This window comes from Falco cherrug, chromosome 2, assembly GCF_023634085.1.
Source record: "Falco cherrug isolate bFalChe1 chromosome 2, bFalChe1.pri, whole genome shotgun sequence".
Lineage (NCBI taxonomy): Eukaryota > Metazoa > Chordata > Aves > Falconiformes > Falconidae > Falco > Falco cherrug.
The window spans coordinates 70,462,121-70,483,979 of record NC_073698.1 but is presented as its reverse complement, the minus strand read 5'-3'; the positions used below and the strand labels follow the sequence as shown (position 1 = coordinate 70,483,979).

The 21,859-nt window shown below is 44.3% G+C and overlaps 4 protein-coding genes across 5 annotated transcripts; 2 read left to right on the top strand and 2 right to left on the bottom strand.

Annotated features, from left to right (window-relative positions):
- The first annotated feature begins 1,777 nt into the window (after window positions 1-1,777).
- Window positions 1,778-3,764, top strand: LIPT1 (lipoyltransferase 1). Its single transcript, XM_055702137.1, has 2 exons — window positions 1,778-1,876; window positions 2,304-3,764. Exon 2 carries the CDS (start codon window positions 2,556-2,558, stop codon window positions 3,675-3,677), a length of 1,122 nt encoding a protein of 373 aa, XP_055558112.1. The 5' UTR covers window positions 1,778-1,876; window positions 2,304-2,555; the 3' UTR covers window positions 3,678-3,764.
- MRPL30 (mitochondrial ribosomal protein L30) lies at window positions 1,811-16,676 on the top strand. Of its 2 annotated transcripts, none has more exons than XM_055702140.1 (5): window positions 1,811-1,876; window positions 13,636-13,716; window positions 15,338-15,484; window positions 16,331-16,404; window positions 16,493-16,676. In XM_055702140.1, exons 2-5 carry the CDS (start codon window positions 13,636-13,638, stop codon window positions 16,623-16,625), a joined length of 435 nt encoding a protein of 144 aa, XP_055558115.1. In that variant the 5' UTR covers window positions 1,811-1,876; the 3' UTR covers window positions 16,626-16,676. The 2 variants fall into 2 exon arrangements, with proteins under 2 accessions (XP_055558115.1, XP_055558114.1); XM_055702139.1 differs by lacking the exon at window positions 1,811-1,876 and adding an exon at window positions 13,058-13,192.
- On the bottom strand, window positions 9,068-12,962 carry MITD1 (microtubule interacting and trafficking domain containing 1). The gene is made up of 7 exons (XM_055702138.1): window positions 12,809-12,962; window positions 12,457-12,558; window positions 12,180-12,316; window positions 12,015-12,101; window positions 11,240-11,355; window positions 10,844-10,904; window positions 9,068-10,760 (listed from the first exon to the last, which is right to left on the bottom strand). The coding sequence occupies exons 1-7, from the start codon at window positions 12,960-12,962 to the stop codon at window positions 10,665-10,667; spliced, it is 753 nt and encodes a 250-aa protein (XP_055558113.1). The 3' UTR covers window positions 9,068-10,664.
- Window positions 16,677-16,825: 149 nt separating the features above from the next.
- On the bottom strand, window positions 16,826-19,749 carry LOC102057933 (lysozyme g; the record flags this gene model as incomplete). The annotated part of the gene is given in 4 exon segments (XM_027813419.2): window positions 16,826-17,921; window positions 18,911-19,073; window positions 19,075-19,103; window positions 19,647-19,749. Coding segments are annotated over 4 exon segments (561 nt in total), but the record flags the coding sequence as incomplete, so codon positions are not given.
- Window positions 19,750-21,859: the final 2,110 nt, after the last annotated feature.

Here is a 21,859-nt window from a genome sequence, read left to right as displayed (position 1 = left end):
CTAATCACCACCAGCTCACTTGTGGCAATGGTTTCTTTTTGCTTGCCCTACTACACCCACACATTTAAGAGTTATGTAAGGAACTGTCATGCTCTTAATTATCTCATTTTTCAGTAATAAACAACCCCACGCTCTCATCTTGAATCTCGGTAGCCTTTCACCCTTATCCACCTTCTTTTCTCCTTCACCTGTCAGGGAATATAGCTGTTCTGGTACTGTTTCTTCAATGAGAAGGCAACTCAGGCCACATCATAAAGTTTTCTTTATTGGTAAAGCAAATACATGAACACCCGATTACATACCAGAAGCCAAACTGCTTCCTCAAGTAATTTCACCGTTTCACCTAAATAAGGATATCAATTTGATGTTTATTCCTAAACCACCTATTCCTAGAACTGAAAGAAAAATGACTTACCTGTAACTGTTCAAGATTAGCCTATGTGAATTCTCACAACCTGTTGTACCAGCCTTTTCTTCTACAATTCCTTCATGTCTTGGGACTCCGATATTAAGGAAGAAGATAAAAGCATGCAATGTACCCTTTATGAATACCCATATACAAGCAAGAGATACACAGCACATATCTGCCCATATAGATACTGTGGATAAAAACCTCAGCTACTAGCATTTAACGTTGGCCCACAGTATAAGCTTAAATACAGACAGTAGCTCTTGAAGAGTTATAGCTAAAGTCCGGTAGCCTTTAAGAATGGCTTAAATCAATGCAAATCTGAAGAGAATCTGCTGCACGCAATACGTCTTTAATTATCTAGTTTTTGATCACTTCCAGCTTGTTAATGAATTATGCTATTAACATTTAGTTTCTGTATCTTCATGAATACCATGGATAGTTTTTATGTATGTCACAAGCCTCTGTGCATTTGTGTGAACTTGTTCAGTGTCCTTCTTAACTCATGAAAGCTTCTAGCATCCAGAACATCCTGTGGTGTGGAATCACACAGCTGGGTCTTGCATGAAGAATCACGCTTTTTATCCGTCGTGCATCTGCCTCTTGTTGGCACGATCCCATGCTTCGCAGTTACCATGTTGGCAGAAGCTGCGAAGATCAACACTGACCTACTTTCTTTAACATCACTTAACTTTTTACAATCTCTTACCACAGGAGGTTTGGGTTTGGAGTTTTTTGCTTGGTTTTCTTTTACCAGGCTGAAAAGCCATAATCCAGCGGCGGGCGGCACAGCAGCTGCCCGTTCCCGCCTCTCGCCAGCTTCCTCCAGCCGCACCACGTGCAGGCTGCGGGGTGAGAGGCGCAACCGGCGCGCGCCCGCCGGGGTGCCACCCGCTCCCCTCAGCTCTCGCCCGAGCAGCAGAAGCCTGCCTGCGGCCTGCGGCCCTCCGCCGCCACCGGGGCGCTGGGCAGATGGACGGACGGACTGACTGACTGACGGACTGACAGACTGCCTGCCTGCCTCCCCGGCTCTGACTGACCGACTGACTGACTGACACACAGACTGACGGACGGACAGACTGCCTGCCTCCCCGGCTCTGACTGACCGACTGACTGACACACAGACTGACGGACGGACTGCCTGCCTCCCCGGCTCTGACTGACCGACTGACTGACACACAGACTGACGGACGGAGTGCCTGCCTCCCCGGCTCTGACTGACTGACTGACTGACACACAGACTGACGGACGGACTGCCTGCCTCCCCGGCTCCCCTCCCCGGTTTCACCCCGGGCAGCGGCGGCCGCGTACGGCAGGACAGCCCTGGCAGCCGGACGCCCGCCCCCGGCACCTCTAACCCCGGGAAGCGGAAGGCGTGCCGTGCCGGAGCACGCGGCGGGGCCGCACTACGGCTCTGACCGGCCTGCACGAGCGCCGCCACCGCGCCCCGCCCCGCCGCGCCGCCCCGTGAGTAGCGACTCGTGCGCGCAGGGGCGGCCGGTGCCGTGGGGAGGGCGGGAGGGCGGCCGGTGGCGGGGCGGGGCGGGGCAGCCCCCCTCGGGTCGCCGCGCCGTGAGGGGTGGCCGCCGAGGGCAGCCGCCGAGAACGAAATGGCGCCGGGGCGGCGGCGGGTGGTACCGGGTGCGGGCTTGCCGCGCCTCACGGCTGGGCGCTGCGGGCGGCTGCCTGGCTCCTCACGCACCCAGCCGGCCCGCCAGCTTGTTGCACCTGCTTCTTACTCTCAGATCCGTGTAAAACGAATTTATAAACCTGGGCTGTTAAAATCAAGTTTAGTAAAATCCACAAAGTCAAATTGTATTAGCAAGACTGTGTTGAGTGAGGGGAAAACACACGGTTTAATTCTGTTTCTTCCTTTGGCCTTTGACGCACCGAGGACTGTGAGGAGAAGCTACTCTGACAATGCCAGCTTTTATGTGAAGCACACATCAGGGTCTGGATGGCATCACTAGCTTCAGGAGGGGAAACATACCTCATAACTCACATCAGTTCAAAAGTATTGCTATGCTGGGAAGAGTATGACTGCCACTAGCATTTCATTTCTGTCACAGCAGCAGGCTGTGCACTTGTCACATTCACCTTTACCAGGTCAAGCATTCCTTCCATTTACTGTCTGGTTATTAAAAACATGGTACTCCGGTCATCATTAAAGAACTGCCTTCAGCTATCCTGTGTCCTCAGAACTCCAAAAGCTGGCTTCAGAAGCACCACTAGTGGAGGCCTCATTATCCAATCTATTTCTAATGACGTTTACCAAAATCTAGCTGTGGAAGACTGGATCCATGACCACATGAATTTAGAAAACCAACAGGTCCTCTTCCTTTGGAGAAATTCCCCTGCTGTGGTAATAGGGAGACATCAGAATCCCTGGCAGGAATGCAACCTCAGGCTATTAAGGCAAAAAAATATAAAGCTAGCCAGGAGAAGAAGTGGAGGGGGGACAGTTTATCATGACTTAGGCAACATCAATTTGACTTTCTTTACAACCAGAAAAAAATATGAACGAATGGAAAACCTGAAACTAATTGTGAAGGCACTGAAAGCCTTGCGCCCCCGGTTAGATGTGCATGTCACTGACAGATATGACATCTTGCTAGATAGGCAATACAAAATCTCAGGTACTGCTTCAAAGCTGGGAAGAACAACTGCTTATCACCACTGTACCTTACTCTGTAATGCAGATAAGTTTGTTTTATCTTCTGTGCTAAAAAGTCCTTATAAAGGGCTAAAAAGCAATGCCACTCCTAGTGTGCCTGCCTCAGTGAAAAATCTCTTTGAAGAGGATCCCAGTTTAACTTGTGAGATGCTCCTGGATGCCATTGCGGAAGAATATGCTACACAACACCAAATGGATCATCATATCACCTTAATAAATCCAGCTGATGAGACTGTGCTTCCTGGAATTAATAATAAAACTAAAGAACTACAAACGTGGGAATGGGTGTATGGAAAGACACCGAAGTTCAGCATCAACACTTGTTTTAGCATGGTCTATAAAGATTCTGTTCTTGATGTTAAAGTAGATATGGATGTAAAGCACGGAAGGATTGAAGTCTGCAACATTGATCTGCCAGAGCAGTGGCTGCCACCAGCGCTGTGCAGTGAACTAGTAAAGAGCCTTACTGGTAGTAAGTTTTGCCCAAGTGAAACCACTACACTAGCAACAACATTGCTAAGAGTGTGTCCACAAGATGATGAGTTGCACAGCAGGTGGAATCTGCTATGTGAAAATATGATAATGTTAATGTGACTTGCATTTTGAAAATGTAAGTTAAACTTCTGCTGCTTTTTTATTTAATTTATTGGAAACAGAATTAAAACATTTATACAAGCTGAATTTTTATCTTATTAGTCATTCAAACTGTTAAATCTTGTGCTTTTGCTTAGTATTACCTACTAGCAATTAGTAGGTACACTGCCTGTACCCGAGGTTCCCAAACAACAGGATGTAAGCTGCTGCAATAGGCTGCAGCCCTGTGTCGCTCCATGTCGACAGACATCCTTGTTGTTTAAACCAAGGAAAATGGCAGAGGCATCCCAAACTGGCTTTGTAGCAAAGAAGGTACAAATGGCTGACACAGATGGGATGGGGTAGGTGGAAAACTGCTGCTCTGCTGCTGCACTGAATCCCCCAGCCTGCATCCCACTCCTGGTGGATAGTAGCTCAAAGGGCATGTCTCAGCCCCTGAGCTGCACGGAGAGGGATGTCCCCCTGGTTTCTGGTTGAAAGTATGCTCTTGCAGGGTGCTGGTGATCCTCTTTCTCCACTGTACAGGCATGGCAGTAAGCTAAGCTCGCTGCTGTGTAGTGAATCAGCCTAGCAGTTCTACCCTGGAACTTCTGTTCATGTGTGTGCAAGAGCAGGGGAGGGATTAGGAAGTTCACTGTGGGGGGTTGTGTGATGAGGGCAGGAGAATCTAACTGGGACAGAGGCCATATGTGCCTTCTCTGTACCTGCACTGCCTGGCCTAAAGTGGGAGTCACTGGTGCTGTCGTCTCGTTGCCCAGTGTGCAAAATCAAAGAAAGTTTTAAGAATACAAGATACAGCTTTTAATATAAAGTTGTGCAAGTTTGGGTGCTAGATGAACTAGCACCCCTTGGTAGTTTCCACAGTCAGATTTATACATGATTACGTGGATATTAATTTGTTAACTTCCAACCCTCTAACACTGATCGTATGGTAATCCACATAATGGTTACACAATCTTATTGGTTAACTACGCAAGGGGAACGGTCTCTGTGGGTCGGGGTATCTGGCGCAAGGGATTTAATTTTTAGTATTATAATGAAGGTAGTTAGCTTAAGAACACATCTTTATCTGTCCAAAAGGTATCAGATATATCTCGATTTGCAAGAGTCTTGTGTTGCCAATTTGGCAGGATGTAATGTCTTCAAGGCCGCCTTGTCCTAAACAGCAATTACTTAAGTTAATCATCCTTCACAGTTCTTTGCATGGGACATCCTGAGTCAAATGTGTGCGTTCTGTTTCTTCAAGAATATGTGCAAATTGTTAAACAAAAACGTATGTCCATATAGTATTTGTTAGTTAGCTTATACATTCTAGTTATAGAATTTGGTAACACTGCCAGAGATACAGTACCTAAGCTGAAAGAGGGAATACTTCTACATTAGGAAATACACTTGCCAATACAGATCTAGGAGAATCAGGCTCCTTGTGTTACTACCTAGGAGAAAATTTTCTAATGGAAGGTAATAGTGAACTGAAAATGACAGTTTTCATGTTAAATAAAAATAATAGCTCAACTTAAAGTAGAAAGAAAGGCTCATTTCACTGTTGTTGCTGAATAAGCAGAATGCAATTTTGATTAGGTCACAACAGAAGCAGTTTATTGCTATAACTGTAGGAGAGAACCCAGTGCAGCCGTGAGACTCTTCTGCTGTGAGCTCTGCCCAAACGAGGCAGTTACAGACTTCATATACCTTTGTCATTTAACTCTTTCTTCACCAAACTGCCCTTGAATAGTAGAGCTAGTTAAAATTGAAGTGGGAGGTTCATCAAGCAAAAAAAGCCATAAATTCATTCTGTCAAGGTGCGAGCACATCAAGGTAAATGTCGTTCAGGGCACAATATATAGCACAATCCAATTTACATTAACAGTCTTCTCCTGGAAGGTTAACTGGCGTGGTAGGACTTAAAAGGAAAGCACGGTATCCAGAAATGAGGCAGATAGTTAAAGGGGCTTGTTACTGGATGACATACGGGTTGTTCTGAAATACCAACAGCATTTACTACTGAAGATAAGGAACTGGCAGGAAAATCAGAGGCACATAAAGTGGACTGAGAAACAGCAGTATCAGTTAGGCAACAAACAATCTTGCTGTTAGTAGGGCAAGATGAATAAGGACCAGCCTGACCTAAAGAAAGTAAAGGAGTAATGATGTTTATGTCATTTGGTTAGTCATATGGCTGTCCTAATCATGTTTCTGAGGCTATGGCATGAAGGAAGAGTTGGGGGGAAAGTTAGGGTGACTGAATCCTGCTGGACTGAAAAGACTTACAGTTAGGTCCATAAGGACATTCTGGCTTCCAGTGTCCTTGTTGTCCATACACACAACCCTCAGCTGAAACTCCAGTAGGGATTTCAAAAGATCCCTTACCTTTCTGAGTGGCACCGAGGGATTTTCGACAGACATCAGTCTGCGGTCATCCCAGGTGAAGCAGGACGTATGAATCCAAGTCACAGCACCAAATTCTGTTGCAGAATAACTGGAATGCAATTTTAATCAGGTCAGAACAGCAGCAGTTTAGTGCTATAGGAGAAAACACAGAAGGCAGGCAGCTTCTGCTGATACGAGCTGTGCCCAAGCGAGGCAGTTACAGTTTATATACTTTTAGGTTATACGATTTGTTCTTCACCAGGCTGTCAGATAAGCAGGATGTGGTAACAGCAGCGACTGAAATTCTTCAGTAAGGAGGCTCTAGACAGATTGGGAAGCCCTAGGCAGTATATTCTTTTATGAATACTTCCTTTGTTAATTAAATCATGCTGACTAGAAGAGACTGTTAGCTGCAAATATTTCTTAACAAGTGAGGCCTGCAAAGGCCTATGAGGTGTTACATGTTACTTCCACACTGTCAGCTTTAACAGATGTTTGGCTGATCCGCACTCAGTAGAAAGAAATTACGTGGCAGAAGGGACCTACCTTTAGTTAAGGAGCGCAGTGACTGGGGGTGCACCCAGCCCTCAGCCAGGACTGGCACACTGTAGAGTCCAGGGGTCCTCAAACTACGGCCTGTGGGCTGGATACGGCCCCTCAGGGTCCTCAGTCTGGCCCCCGGTATTTACAGACACACACCCCCCCCCAGGGGTTGGGGGGGAAACCAAGCAGCCGCAGATGACTGCCTGCCGCTGCATCCATGTGCCAGCCCCCTGTTTAAAAAGTTTGAGGAGCCCTGCTGTAGACTGAATGACACTCAGCTGGCTCCAGCAGGGAAGGTGGCTTAAGCTTATCTTTACAGATGATGCCAAGAGGGACAGTCCTGGGTGTGCAGTCCAGGTGATGACCTGACTACCTAAGTGTGAGTGGCACCACAGAAAAACATAGCCTGAAGTCAGTAAAATGACCGCAGAACTCTGCTTGTAGACTTCTCTAAAATTTTTTTTTCCCCAACTCTTTGATGCCCATTCCTCTTCATACATGGTGTTCCTACTGACAGTGAAAGGAACTGATATTCAGAGATAAAGGGCTTATAAGTAAAAACTGCAGTGCAGCGTTAACTGGTATATCACTAAAGGTTTACTTCTACGTATGCACAGTACTGCATATCCATGGGATCTGCAAGGAAATCTGGTCTCGGCTATTGAGTAATAGTCTAATTAGAAAACAGAGAAAAAGTTCTAGCAATGAACAGGCAAGCAAGGGAAGACCATGCTTGCCTCTTGTGGTATTTGTAAAGGACCACATCATAGGGGCTTACCACTGGAACAGCGGCATATTGTATTGTAAGATGCAGAAAGTGTAAAGATTTGTATTTTAATTTCCAATTAAGTACTAAAAAGTTGATCTGAAGTATTAAGGTGTTTTTTTTCTTTTGCCCCTTGTGGGAAAATTCCTGGGGGGGGGGGGGGGGGGGGGGGGGGGGGAGAGGGTGCAGCAGAGAATTAGCTAAAGCTGGGACAAATATAGCTCTTGCTTTCAGAATGGTTGGCATGCACAGGAATCTACTTTACCAAAGCTCCCTAAGCTACACACCCTGCCATCTCAGCACATGCCAATGGGAGTAAGAGAGTGGAACAGAGTGGAGACACCCACCGTGGCCAGGCTCCGTTTACTCCCTGCAGGAAAGGGGACCTGATGATCTGATAAACTGCATAGCAGTTGTCACATAAAGAACATATGAGATGATGTCTGCTGCTAAGCGGACCATTGTGGCAAAATTACTTTCCTCAGATGAAATAATCTCATTGCAATAGTAATGCACACCTCCATCCCAAAGTTGCTTGCCTCCAAAGTACTACTACATCTTGCTGGGTACAATGATACCAATCAGTAACAGAAGTATGTATGACTAGAGTCACTCAAGCTCCACCTAAATCTAAAGAAAATGGACTGGTCCTGGACTGAAATAAATCTAAAGGGGAATTTATTTAAATTTATCTAAACTCCTGGCATACCACACTTTGATTTAGTGTCACAAGGTTAGGTCAAGCTGACCCACCCTCTAAAGCTGTAAGTTCTGGCTGACAAGCCGATAAGGTGTCATGACCCCCATACATTAACAAAAACTTAGTTGAAAGTAAGACAAAGGTAATTGTGGTAATGGGAAATTGTGACCTCCAACTCAAATAGCGCCCCCCTGAAAAAGCAAAACCTGGTTGGAGAGCATGCGTAGTTAATGGAAAAACTTCAGTAGTGCTATCTGAGGACGCATACTAATTTACATTGGAAGGGAGAAACTTTTAACCGATCCTCTGTACGATAACGAATACGCAATGTACTAGAAAGTATAAAAATGGACAACTGAGGGGAGAAGTTAGGGAAGGCTCCATCATAACTTCTGGCATCAGTCAATGGGCTGAACCTGTCTTCTCCCCCATAGGGATGCCTGTTGGGTAAGAACTTTATTCTAGGACTAACTCATGTTAGTTATTATTAAGTGTATTTTTTTAAACTTGTTTTTCAGTCAGTGTATTATCGCTGGCAATCTTCGAACCTTACTGTGACAAACTTGTGTTTTGTATAATAAAAATCTTCAGCTGAAGTTCATTTTGTGTAAGTCTCTGGAGACTTGACTGGTTGTATGGGATTTGACTCAGTGATGCTGTCAGCAGGAGTCCCCGAGTAGGTTAGTCGAAACACCCTCTGATACGGCGAGGTGTCAGAACACAGGTAGCAGACAGGCTGGTCAGGCACAAGGGTCTTGTCTTTCTTGGGAAACTGACAGGCTGATCAAATATAAAGGGTTCAAGGAAACCCCTCTTCTTAACATGACACCCCTGTATGTTTGAAATTGCTGGACTAGGGTTAAAAGATATAAATCTTCACATTTGGGAAGCTTACTGTATTTACAGTGAACCTTCTTCCAAACATGGCTGATCTATAAGGCATTACCCAGCTTCCTTGAATTACCCGACGTAGCGCAGAGAAGTCGTTACACAGATGACTAAAACTACAAATAATAAAAAATAACATTTATTCCCATTAAAAATAGGCATGTATTGTACACAACTGAATAAAATTGACAACAGTGACCAGAAACCTAGTACCACATCAGCAATAAGAGGGTTTCTATTGAATGTTTCAACTGGTAGCATGCAGTTCCTGTGACACATTTGTTATTCTTTTTGCTGATGTAGCACTGAAAAGCTGAGACATTATTATGCAAAAGGATAAAGAAGGCAGACCCCTAGCAAACTGTGATCCAGAGAACAAGGCAAAGACCAGCTCTGTTTCTTCTTGGTAGCTGTGGAATGCAGCATTAGATGACAGAAGGTGAAAGAATAAAGCAAATTAAAAAAAAAAAAGATAATGGAATACACCAGCCATTCAGGAAAAAGAATCAGAAAAGAGAGAAAAATTTCTAGCAATGAACATGCTACCAGAATACAGGAGCATATGTACCACAAGATCCAGAAAGCATAAGGCACCTATCAGTCCTGAGGTTGAAAAAGATTTTGATGGGACCCGCAAAAGAAGCCACTGCCTGTTCTTCATGTAAGAGTATAGGACTTTGCCAGATTATTGCTGACAAAGCAATCTTGTATAAGAAAAAGAAGCAGTAGCTCAGGTGACACCTTCTGGTTTCCAAAGGATGAAGGAAAGACAAGAAAAGACTGGGTTGTTTTCCAGTTAGCATATTGCTTAAAATTATTAACATGAAAGCTTCACGGTATTCATCCCCTGGAATAATTTTATTTTTTTAAGGGACTACCTTAGTAGCAGGGAGATAGCTCACTGCAGTTGAGACTGGCATGACTAACTGGAAGAACATTAGATTTGCAAGTCAGGGAAAAAGACTGGGAGAGGTTCATACACCCTTTCCACACCTAATGCAAAGAATGGAAATCAAGTATATGACTGTACATCATGGAATAAAAGAACACATAGAGTGACAGGGAAAAGAACACAACTGTTCACATCCTTTCTGGTTCAAAATCCATCATGCAGAGACACATAAGATGACCCTGAAATGTCTACATACTGAACAATGTTTGCATGCAAGGAGCTTGGAAAATGGAATGTTAGGTTTGGGGTTACTAGTAAAGTCTGTGAAATCAGGTATTACAGGATTGATCAAAACACAGCTGAACAGGAGTCATGATTAGAATACCGGAATTATGGGAAATAAATAAGGCTGCTTATAAAAGAGGACATGTGGCAGCCTAGCTTCAAGTGTTTGTGAGGTGGTCAATTAGACAAATAAACCCCAGAATCTGCTCAAGGAAAAATTAATAGTAAAAAGAGAAATGACAGTAAAGAGGCCTTTGAGAGACAGTATCAAGGGTCAGTTATGACATGAAGATCAAATTTAGACATGGATTGTATTAATTAAGATTATGGGAGAAGTACAGTGAAGGAATTGTACAGTTGTGTTTTCTCAGACTGAAAAGTCTCAAATATTCTTAAACCTATAGATTATAAAAGCTGTGCTGGACTAAGTACTTAGAATACTTGGTTCTGAGGGTAGACAGCTGCTGGCAGACTGGAAATAGTATCTTCCACTCTTACATTTTTATGCTTATAAAAACAGTAGTTCAAAGCAGTCGTATCTGATCACATTTTCTTTGTATGTTTAGTATGAAAGACATCCACTGTTGTTTCATGACAAGGTCGCAAGTCAAAGTCACAGTATCCAATGCTGAAACGACCCTGCAGAAATTAACAGAATTGACACAGTGAACATAGAATGAGCTCTTCTGCAGTATAAGTTAAAGAGGTCAAAGCATTCTTACCTGCGGTTTCTTAAAATAATTAAGACCCCTTCCAATCTTAATCATCCATCCATTGTTGAATCTGTTTTAAAAATTCACAAATTTGAATACTATCAGTATGTTCAATAAAAAAAGTTATATCCACATGATGCACAAGCTCCCTGTTTCAATGACAATTATTTCCTAGTATCACTGACACCTGTATGAACCATGGAAGACACTATTCTGTATAAAGAGACATCTACTATTATGTTCACAGTTAAAATACATGAAACTATGGAGGGCTGATTTTATCCAGCGAGGGCTATTGCCTTCCACTTCGTTAACCGCAGCTGCAATTAGAAATTGTCTCAAAAGTTAGGGTGAAGTAGTTTGATTTCAAATAACTGGCATTCACTGAATTTTTCTATCACCCACCTAATTTCTCGATCATGTATTGAAGGTGAAAATGCAATATTCAGTGTTACTCCATAATTCCTCAGCGACTGTTGTATTTCTTCCAAGCCACTTATTTGCTGACTCTTCCCGCTACCCTGTTAAAAGTAAAAATAACATGTTTTTTTTTTAATGACATATTCTACATCTGGTCACCTCTTACTAAAGTTACCAACAAAACCTTTTTAGTAACAACTTCAACCAACAGAAAGCAACTTGGATGAAGCCAGATTCACAGTTTCAAATACAGGATAAAAAGCAGACAGACTACAGCTACACTCGCTAAGGGACATGGACGACGAGCTCACTCTCAGCCCTTTGGAACTAGACACGAATTACTATTTGAGCCAAAATAAATACAGTGATAGTTTGAGATATTTTAGCTCATCAAAGCCTCTAAAATGACAACTATATACAGCTGAAAAAACCCATATCACAACAGATGCTTTGTTTCTGACATTTTCCACAACAAAACTTTCATAAAAGTATCTTTTTAATTTAAGATACTGCTTACCAAGAGTTTCTTAAAAGAGTTTTCTGATAACTCTGAACTTATAAAACTACTTATGTTCAACTATCACATTTCTATTTTTCTTTTAATCTGTGTTTTCTGCTGAAGGCATCAGAGCCTCAGTCTAAAAAGTACCGGTAAGGAAAAACAAATCTGTATTTACAAATAAATACTTTATATATATATATATTTGCATGTGGTATCGCTGAAGTACAAGGAAACAGAAACCAAAATCTGGACACTTACTTCATCATAGGAAGTGAGGAGGTGGATTGTTTTCACTTTGCATGGCCCCTTAACTAGCATCTCGCAGAATCGCAGGAAGTTATACAACTGTAAAAATTTTAATTTAGTAACTTGCCTTTTTTTGAGTAGTTACATCTGTATCAGTTACACCAAGTACCTACTAACCTGATGAACGTTCCTGATGTACGGATCCTCCACCCACACTTCAGAAACAATCTCAGTAAGGTACTCTTGGAAAAGCTTTTCATAGCCGAAACCCGTTGCATTTTCCTCTATTCTGATTTGCTTATGGTATTTGCCATCTGACAAAAGAAAACAAAAAGAAAAAAGTCTCCTTTTCAGTAAAAATCGTGACATAATCCGTGTGTTAACCACCTTACCCGGAAAACACTCGCATAACAACAGGGATTTAAACGCGAACGGGTCCATTGCAGCTCTGTACCTTGTTTCTCTTTTTCAATGTGCTTTTTAATGTCTTCTGCTCTGGTCATGTACTCGGATATTTTCTGCCGGTAACGGTGCTTTTTCGCCTCATCCTTGGTGGCTGTGAACGGGAAGCGCACAGGCCAGCTTTGGCCGGGGCGGGGGGCGCGGGGGGAGCCCCCGCCAGCTCCCCTCCCTCCCCGTGAGACGGCAGGGGACCAGCGCCCAGCACGGCCGCGCCTCCTCCAACCCACCCCCGGCCGGCGGCCCCCGACCGGGCCGGGGCGGCGTTTAAGCACCACCCGCCTCAGCGGCTGCAGTGAACGGCCGCCGCCCCGCCCCTCACCCGCCGCCGCCGCCGCGCCCGGTACCTTTCACCACCTGCAGCAGGAGGTCGATGCCCTCCTGGTAGCACACCAGCGACTCCTGGAACCGAGAGGCCCGGTCCAGCTCCACCGCCCGCTTCACCGTCTCCGCCCCGGCCCGCTCCAGCGCGGCGGTGCCATCGCCCCCCGCCCGCGACATGGGCGCCGCGGCGGGGACCGGGAGCGGCGCGGGGCGGGGGGGAGGAGCTGCGCACGCGCGCTGCCTCACCCGCCGCCGGGGAAATAGACACCGAAGCGGCGGCGGGCCGTGCCTCACCGCTGCCCTTCTGCCGGCGCGGAACTGAAGCGCCGTGGTGTCGGTGCCCGGCCGGAAGGCTGCGCACCGCCATGGCGAGTCCCGCGGGCCTGCGGCACGCAGCCGTTTGGAAGGTGCGACCCGAGCTGGGGCTGGGGCCGGGGTTTGATTTGGGGGCGGTGCGGCGCTGCCTCTGGCCGTGCCCGCTGCGGCGGCTGGGGGCCTTCCCGCGAGGCGGCGGGGAACGGCCCGGGCCAGTGTCCCGCCGCCGCTGAGGGCCGTGAGCGGGGCCAGGCCTTAGGCTGCTGCGGCCTTCGCCCCCCTCGGGGCGCCGCCGCCGCGGGGCCTGGTCGGGGCCTCCTCAGAGAGAAAAGCGTGGCCTTGGAGGGGCCGAGGAGCCGGTGCACACCCGGTTGTCAGCACGGTCTGTTCTTCTGCCGAGAGATGTAATAAACGCAGTAATTATCACAGTCCCTGTGCTCGCCCAGTCTGAGTTGAAGTGGCCCTGTACTCTTATTTTCAAGTATTATGAACTGTAAGGAAAATGCAGACAAGTTGTGCCCTGCTCTCTTTGCAGATGCTGGGGAAGAGGATGGAGGTGATGGCGTCCACAGCGTGGGTTCGTTGTCTCTTTACTAAGTCAAGAATTCCAGACTCGGTATGTGTTTCAGTAACTAAGAAACTGAAAAATAGCTATTAGCCTGCTTAATTCTGTGGCATGACAGCTTTCTAGAGACAGTGAGTGGGATGAGAGGGTTCGTGGTGTGCTAGGTGGAAAACTAGCTGAATGGCAGGGCTTAAAGGGCTGTGGTGAATGGGGCTACATCTGACTGGCAACAGGTCACCAGTGGTATTCCTCAGGGCTCAATCCAAGGGCCAGTTCTGTTCAATATTTTTATCAGTAATCTGGATGCAGGAGTTGAATGCACCATTAGCCAGTCTGGTGATGATACCAAGCTGGGAGGTGCTGTCGACTCTTTCATGGTACAGAATGCCTGGCAGAGGGATCTGGATAGATTGGAGCATTGGGTGATCATCAGTGGCATGAAATTTAACAATAACCAGTTTCTGCATCTGGGACAGATTGCCAGGCACAAGTATAAACTGGGAGAGGGGAGACTGGAGAGCAGCCCTGCAGAAAGAGATCTGGGGGTGCTGGTCGGCAGCAGGCTCAGTGCAGGTCAGCAGTGGCCCTGGCAGCCACCAGGGCAACCTGCACCCTGGGGTGCCCCGAACACGGCACAACCAGCCGGCCAGAAGAGGTGATGGTACCGCTGTGTTCAGCCTTGGTGCGGCCTCACCTGGAGCGCTGTGGGCGGTTCTGGGCCCCACGAGTTAAGAAGGACGTGAAGGTCCTTGAATGTGTCCAAAGGAGGGAAACAAAGCTGGTGAAAGGGCTGGAAGGCATGTCCTGTGAGGAGTGGCTAGGGACTCTGGGCTGGTCTAGTCTGGAGAGAAGGCGGCTGAGGCTTTTTGCTCTCTACAGCTTCCTGAGGAGGGGACGTGGAGAGGGAGGTGCTGAGCTCCTCTCCCTGGGATCCAGTGACAGGACATGTGGGAATGGCTCAAAGCTGTGCCAGCGGAGGTTCAGACTTGACAGCAGGGAGCATTTCTTTACCAAGAGGGTGGTCAAACACTGGAACAGGCTTCCTGGAGAGGTGGTCGATGCCCCAAGCCTGTCAGTGTTTAAGAGGCATTTGAACAATACCCTTAACGACGTGCTTTGACTTTTGGTCAGTCCTGAATTGGTCAGGCAGTTGGGCTAGATGACTGTTGTAGGTCCCTTCCAGGTGAAACAGTCTACTCAGTAAACAACTAAACCAAAGTGATAGGAAGTTTGACTTACATTTTACATTTTTACATGTAAATTTTTATCTTATCTTTTTGCAAGGTACTGTCTAGGGTCAGTTGACTCTTTTCCTTCAAATCATTCTTAAAGCCTGTGGAAAAACTTGCCATGCAGAGGCTCTTCAGTGAGATGCATGGGAATGAAGTGCTAGGCTGGTATAGAGTGTTGTCCATGTATTTCTATGCAGTTGTATGTCCAAACTCAAGAGTTAATGTATCCATCAGCAAACCATTATAAAAATGTTTGACATAGAGTTACAAAAGTAAAATATGAGGTCACTTGTTGATGCTTTGACCTTCTGAAAAGAAAGGTAAACATGTAAGGACTTTTACCAAGGTTTATGTATGTTTTAAAAGTTATTTTGTTAATTTTAATAGTAATAATTTGGCTGTTTAGGAAAAAACCCTCTGTTTTTGTGAACTACTTCTAGGTATTTCAGCCGCGGCCTGGAGATCATGAAAAGTATGGAGGTGACCCTGAGCAGCCCCACAAGATCCACATTGTTACTAGAATAAAAAGTGTGATTGGTCGCCCATATTGGGAAAAGAAGATAATACGTGATCTTGGACTGGTTCAAGTATGATTGTTGGTTTTTGTACTTCTTGTGCACTCAGAAATGTAGAAACGTAGGGTAGAATTAAGGTGGTGTGGTGTTTGGTTTTTTTTTTTTAAGGACCTCAGTTTTGCAGTCAGAAAACTTGGATTGCTTTACAGCTGCTATAAATGTAATTCGGAAATCAATGATGTGTTTAAGAGCTGGAAGAAACATTAATGGCAAATGCCCTATTAGTGGGAATTCAGAATATCACTGTATGGAATTGTTCAGCATGCCTGAGGAGAGATTTACCTTGAGAATTCTGCTAAAATAACAAAAATAGATTTGTAAATAGTTTGAATTCAGTTTTCTCTGTGGGTCATATTATTCAGACATTGCAGGTAGGCAAGTAAGACTCTATTAATAATGAAAAGGCTTCCAAATCCAAGACTCTTTAAGCGTTTGTGTCAAAGGTGTGTTTATACAAATTTTTTAGGCCAACTCCACATTGTGCAAAGATTCATGTAGTCAGCGTTACATTACAGAAAAAAAAATTGTATGCTTGATCACTTTAAGGTCTAACTGAAGCAAGGAGTCTTCCCCCTAAACTCCTGTATTTATAGTATTTTTAACAGTTGGAAGAAATTTGAATATAATGATACTGTAATGGGAATAAAGCTGAATTTTTAGTTTTACTGGAATTGAGTTTGATCTAGTTTTTATTTCATATTTTAAAGTATGTTTTTGATGCGAGACATTTCTCTAAATTTTTTGTTTGCAAATGCAGTTTCTATTTTTGCTGGTAGTGTGAAAAGTTCAGTGAACAGAGATTTGGGGTTTGCATTTCGTGGCAGTGCGTTTGTAAAACCTGTTCTATCCTTTATATAGGCACATCAGCCAAGACTGCACAAAAATATCCCTTCTGTGAATTCCAAACTGAAAGTTGTTAAACATCTGATAAGGTTTGTTAACTATTTGTTTAATTTGGAACATTTAACGTAACTCTCTTCTAGTCATAGGACTTTACTAAGTAAACTCTTTTGCCTGTAGAATACAGCCACTGAAACTACCTCACGGGTTGCCAACAGAAGAGGAAATGTCAGACACCTTTCTTACAGTCAAGGGAGAGCTTGTCATTAAACGACGTCTGAAACCTGTGGAGCTGAAAGAAATTAAGTCCTAAGGTGTGCTGGTTTGATTTATATTTTAAAAAAATAAATAATTCAACTCCTAAGTTAAGAGTTTGTGTATGAAATATAAGCTTAATTCTTACCTTGTCTGGTATGAATGACAGAAGTGACACTGGTACTTAAAGAAGGATTCCTGTGTGTACAAATATAAAATTCAATGTTGTTAATATATGCCTGAAATGTTAAATGAATGATAGGCTTTCTGTCCTTGTGTTTTTAATTTTGTGGTTAATTACTGCAGTTTATGGCTAGCTATTGGAGAACTTTTTATAAAGTCATATAAGCAGAGAGTTAAGTAGAATAGATCTAACTAATGATGGTGGGGACATTTCCCAACTAAGAGTGAAGGTGTACAGTGATGGTGCATGACCTCACCTTTACTGCACAAAGGAAGGAACTGGAATTGGAAAGCCCTCTATTTAGCAGTTACATGAGAATCGACTGGCTGTCTACCAAGAGTGTCATTTGATTGAGGCAGGTGTATGGGTGACTTACTTTCGTCATCCGGATCTCATGCTTGTTCCTTAGCAAACAGTCTGTCATCTGGCCTCCTCCATAGCTTAAGAAGTGCCTGAAATCCCGATTTGGGAGTAACAGAAAGAGCAGTTCACAACTTCATAAGTTGTGTAATTTGCCTTTCAGGAAATGTGCTGTCTCACTTCATACGTATTTCTTGATCCTAAATGTTTAATAATAGTAGCATAAGAGCTGCAGTCTATGTGAAAGTTCATGCTTTTCCTGTTCTAAAATTGCAAACTTTAGAAATCTAGTGACCCTGAAGCATACCTCTTTGATGCAAATTAGTAATTACGGGCTGCAAGCTTGTAAAATAACACCTTTTGCTGAAGGATCTTGAATAGTACTGTGTGCATATTCTTATCTACAGTTTTAAGAATTGTGGCCAAAGTTAGGAAGCTGCTGCAGTATCAAATGATAAAGTAGTTTTCATTCCAGGGAGCGTAAATGCCATAGTTTTAACACACTGTGAGCCTCTCCATGCTAGACACTGTAGAGGAGTTAATCTTAATGACTGTAGGTTGTGAGAAGATAAGAGGGATACAGCTGCTGAAAATCAATATTTATCCTTTCTGCATGCTTGCAGATAAAACACCAGTAGGAGTTCAAGGGAATAGCTGTATCAGTAGAGTGACATAAAAGCTGGAGACAGTGTGTGCAGAAGAAAAAGGATGGTTTTGCTAGTGGCATTGAAGAGTGAAATGGCTCTTGTGCTAAGTGCTTTTCAATGTCCCGTGTCCTGACAATCTTACGGTACCATTTGTCAACTTGAAAGTGAGACAGCAGTTATCAGCACACAAGAAACCCCAGTATTTATCCAGAGTTCATTGCTTACAGGCTGCTGGTATTAATTTTGATCATTAATCTCATAGTTTACCTCTTGTAGTTTGCCTAGAGAGGAAGTAAGTTCAGCTCAAGGCACAAATGAAGCTAGCAGACTCATGAATAGCGGACTATCAGGGCACTGAAGAGGATTGCCTGCCCCATCTACTTGTCTGTCAGAGCCTTAAAAAAATGACACAGCTGCTGCTGTAAAGGTGACAGGGTGCAGAAAGCAGGCTTACTGCTGCTTAAGCTTTTCCAGCTGCAAGGTGACTGCTCCTCTCCTCCCTAGTTGCATTAAGGGTGGGGAAAATCCCTGTTTCCTCTAGGGATCTCCCCTGGCTCTTTTCCCAGTTCTCCTCCTCCTTCTCCACCTCTTATCCATGGGATAGTAAAGAGTGAGTCTGAGGGGGCTGGAGCTGTTGCAACAGTGGATCCCAATGCATGAAGCAAATATTTAGGAATTGTGCAGATAAACATACAACTTGGCAAAGAAGTGAGGCATGAATGTAGATGTGAATAATGAAGCGTGATCCCCCACTAGCCAGGCCCCTGTGGTGCATCAAGGGTAATTAACATGACTGTATGTAGCTGTAGCCTACAGGCCTCCATGCTTAGTTAAAAAAAAAGTTTTTTGAAACAAGATTTAATATTTAAAGTCTGAAATAGGAACAATTAATCTCGTTCCCAAGAGAGCGCTGGGGAAGCAAGCAGTGGTTTCACAGTGCAAAAGCAGTCTGCACATGCCCTGACATTCACCAGGCTCCTTCCCTGGTGCTGGGAGCTGATAGCTGGGTCAACATCGGCTTTATTCTGGCCAAAGAGTTGGCTGAAAAGCTTTAGAGGGCTGCCTTTCAGCAGGGATCTTACTGCTCTTCTGCCTTTCTGCCTCAAAAGAAGGATGAGGTTTGTGTTTTTAAGAAGGTTGACCATGTCTGCGTTAAACCAAATACTTTTCCATGGTCACCCCAACTGTCCTTCAGCACTGTCCCAGCGTGTGACTCTCAAAAGGAAATACCAGCAATCACAGCTGGATCAACACACTTGCTGATGCCAGTTTTTGTAGTCTTGGCTTGATACTTGTCTGCATTTGTAAAATCTTTTTTCTGCAATGTTCTCTGAGGCAGGAACTCCTACAACACAATGTGCGTGACTTGTCCTTTTGTTTTTAAAATCAGAAAAAAATTGTTCTAACAGTCATTATGATTGAGCTGATATGTTTCATCCTTCTGAGTCTATTTAGAGAGAAGCACTGATTTTGCTGAAGAGTAAGTGCCCTAGAAATCAATACACAGATGCTATAAAACACATTTTTCAAATATAGAGGGCAGTTCTCTAGTGCGTGGACTAAAAGATGAGTCTTACTTGACTGTAATGGGGCCATGTTCAGAAACTTAGGTCATAAGGGAAACTGTCTTAAGGGAGAGAGAAAAGCAGGCTTGATAGCAGGGGCTGGAGGCACTAGCAGACCTTGCATTCTCTGTGTGATTGTCTTGAATATCATCTCAAAGGCAACTCTACTCCCAGCATATACTTACGTGCCCAAGTAGCATCTTTGTTGGTTGTAGGAAAATCTGCTTGCGTTGCAATGACAGCCAGCCAGAGTGGGATCCATAGTAGGCATGAGCTTGTGCACGGATGTAAGGGGAGATGAACAACTGAATTTGGTGCCCTACCTGCATAGCTCAGACCTTCCAGTTTTGTGGTTGCCTCCAAAGCTCCAGTTCTGTCAACATTCAGTATATTTCCGTAATGCTCCAAACAGCCTAAGAGCAGTATTTACAAGCAGATGTTAGGCCAGTGCAGTGTGTGGTGCATGCGGTTAAAATGTTTTCAGCTCTGTGACTGAAACCCATGGCATCATTTCAGTACTAGTGCAGGCATTTGTGCTAGCAGATGCGGTCATGTTATTGTATGCTCTGGGAGGGATTACCTCTCAGTCATGCTAGCATAAAGTGATCGTGTCACTTGTGATGCAAACTGGTGCTTTATGCACTATTAATCTCCCTGAATTTTACATTGCCTGAAAGTTTGCTGTCAAGTCTAAGCTTGTGACTTGGGCTGCCTGCATAGTCAATGGAGAAAGGCACCTTCAAAAGGTGTTTTCTTTGATTCCAAAATTAAAAGAAAAGATGAGTCAAAAGAAATCCTACATTACATACAGGCTCCAGCTTGCTTTTCCATAGCTACCATTAACAAGAAAAACTGAAGAGAAACATCGTTCAATTACATCCATTACAATTTATCTGACTTGCAGTTTGTTTGACTTGCAACTTATCTGCATTTATCTGTTGTCTAAACATGCCATTGCACAAAGGAAAATACACAAAGAGCAACTGAGAGGAACAATGCTAACCCAATCGCAGCAGTTAATGGAAAACAGATTTCGGTACAGTGAATTATTTGCAAGAATATTAGATAAACATCACAGACCTGACACGTTTGCTGCAGGATGTCTCCCCACCTTCTCGTTGCACTTCCTGGAGACAAATAGGCTTTTTATCTGCTGTGATGTTTTGCAGCAGCTGGCTCACTGCATTTCCCACACACTGCTGGTATTACAGGAAACAGAGATGGTGAACAACTTGTGCATCCTCCCAAACACAACAGGATTTCAGCTCTACAGCACAAACACAATTACAATGTAAAAAATGAAATACCTTTTAATTTAATTAAAAACCTCATTGCTAACAGTTTGGAATTAGGAGGAGCCTTGTCTGAAAACCACTTCCCTCACCTTCAGTTGTTGGAAGCAGTAATTGCTGACAAGGGGAAGGCAGGAACCTGTGCTTTTGGGTGTAATAAAGTTTTTGCAGCAAAGACCCAGGCAACAATAACATGACACAGAGCTGCAACTGCTGAGGATTTGGGTATGCAGAGAGTATGCCAGGTCCCTATTGTTATCCCCTCTACAAAGATGAAGGCACAAACCCCAATTAGGCAGCACGGATCAAAGGTACTGTAGCTGTTCGGCAGTAAGGAAAAAAGCCACTGGATGGCAGACCTTCCCATCACTGTTAATTCATCCTGACATGCTTCTCCCCCATGGTAAATTTCATGGTAAAATTTTAAAATCATGGTAAAAACAGATGAAATGCTGTTTTGCTTTTTTGTCAGGTCTTTCACATTTTAAGATGGGGAATTCATCATGTGTCATTGCATTGAAAGATTCAGTTCTGTAAGTTTTTCCTGTACTTTTGATACGTCCTGTAGAGAGCTGGCTGCAAAAAGTCACAGTAGCCTATGCATGGAACTCTTCATGTTCATGATAACGAGTGAGTTTAAAGAAGGCTGAAACAGAGGGAAGTATGTCTGGCAGGAAGGAAAAAGAACAGATATAGTTCATACAGAAGTGACATTAAAAAAAATTGACAATTTGAAATACCACTGAAGGTGATTCACAAACCAGTAATCTCCAAATGGCCTGTGCTACAATTCCCTTATAGCTGGGAGAGAATCATAAAGGGTGTACTAGTTTGTTGCTTCTACATCTCAGTAATTGAGGGAAGCAGGTAGATCTGTGTTTTCTGGAGCCCTATCTGGAAATTACTGTTTAGTCAGTCATATATACATGCATGGAGTCTCACATGTTCTGGGAATTGTTTTCCTCAACAAACTTATGTTCAGACTACTAGTGATGATGGCAAGCAGGCTCTTTCCAAGCCGAGGTGACTTGCTAGGCCAAATCTGTAGTTACAAGACAGATTCCAGAGCAAGCCTGGAAGGAAAGCCAGCAAGGCAAAAATCAGGATCAGTAAGTTACAAAGCCAGGCGCAGGCTGACTTCCACTGCAGCTCAGGTGAAGACCCAGGGCAAGGTTGTGACCTTAAATGCAGCTCCTGAGCCAGCAGGCAGAAGGTGCGTGGAAGGGGAGAACTGCCGAGGCTTC

Excerpts from the sequence above, each read along its gene's own strand:
- LIPT1 (XM_055702137.1), top strand. The coding sequence starts at position 2,556 with ATGGTACTCCGGTCATCATTAAAGAACTGCCTTCAGCTATCCTGTGTC.
- MITD1 (XM_055702138.1), bottom strand. The coding sequence starts at position 12,962 with ATGTCGCGGGCGGGGGGCGATGGCACCGCCGCGCTGGAGCGGGCCGGG. Across the intron at positions 12,317-12,456 it reads CATTGAAAAAGAGAAACAAG|ATGGCAAATACCATAAGCAA; the intron begins GTACAGAGCTGC and ends TTCTTTTGTCAG. Across the intron at positions 12,102-12,179 it reads ACATCAGGAACGTTCATCAG|TTGTATAACTTCCTGCGATT; the intron begins GTTAGTAGGTAC and ends AAATTTTTACAG.
- MRPL30 (XM_055702139.1), top strand. The coding sequence starts at position 13,151 with ATGGCGAGTCCCGCGGGCCTGCGGCACGCAGCCGTTTGGAAG. Across the intron at positions 13,193-13,635 it reads GGCACGCAGCCGTTTGGAAG|ATGCTGGGGAAGAGGATGGA; the intron begins GTGCGACCCGAG and ends CTCTCTTTGCAG. Across the intron at positions 13,717-15,337 it reads AGTCAAGAATTCCAGACTCG|GTATTTCAGCCGCGGCCTGG; the intron begins GTATGTGTTTCA and ends AACTACTTCTAG.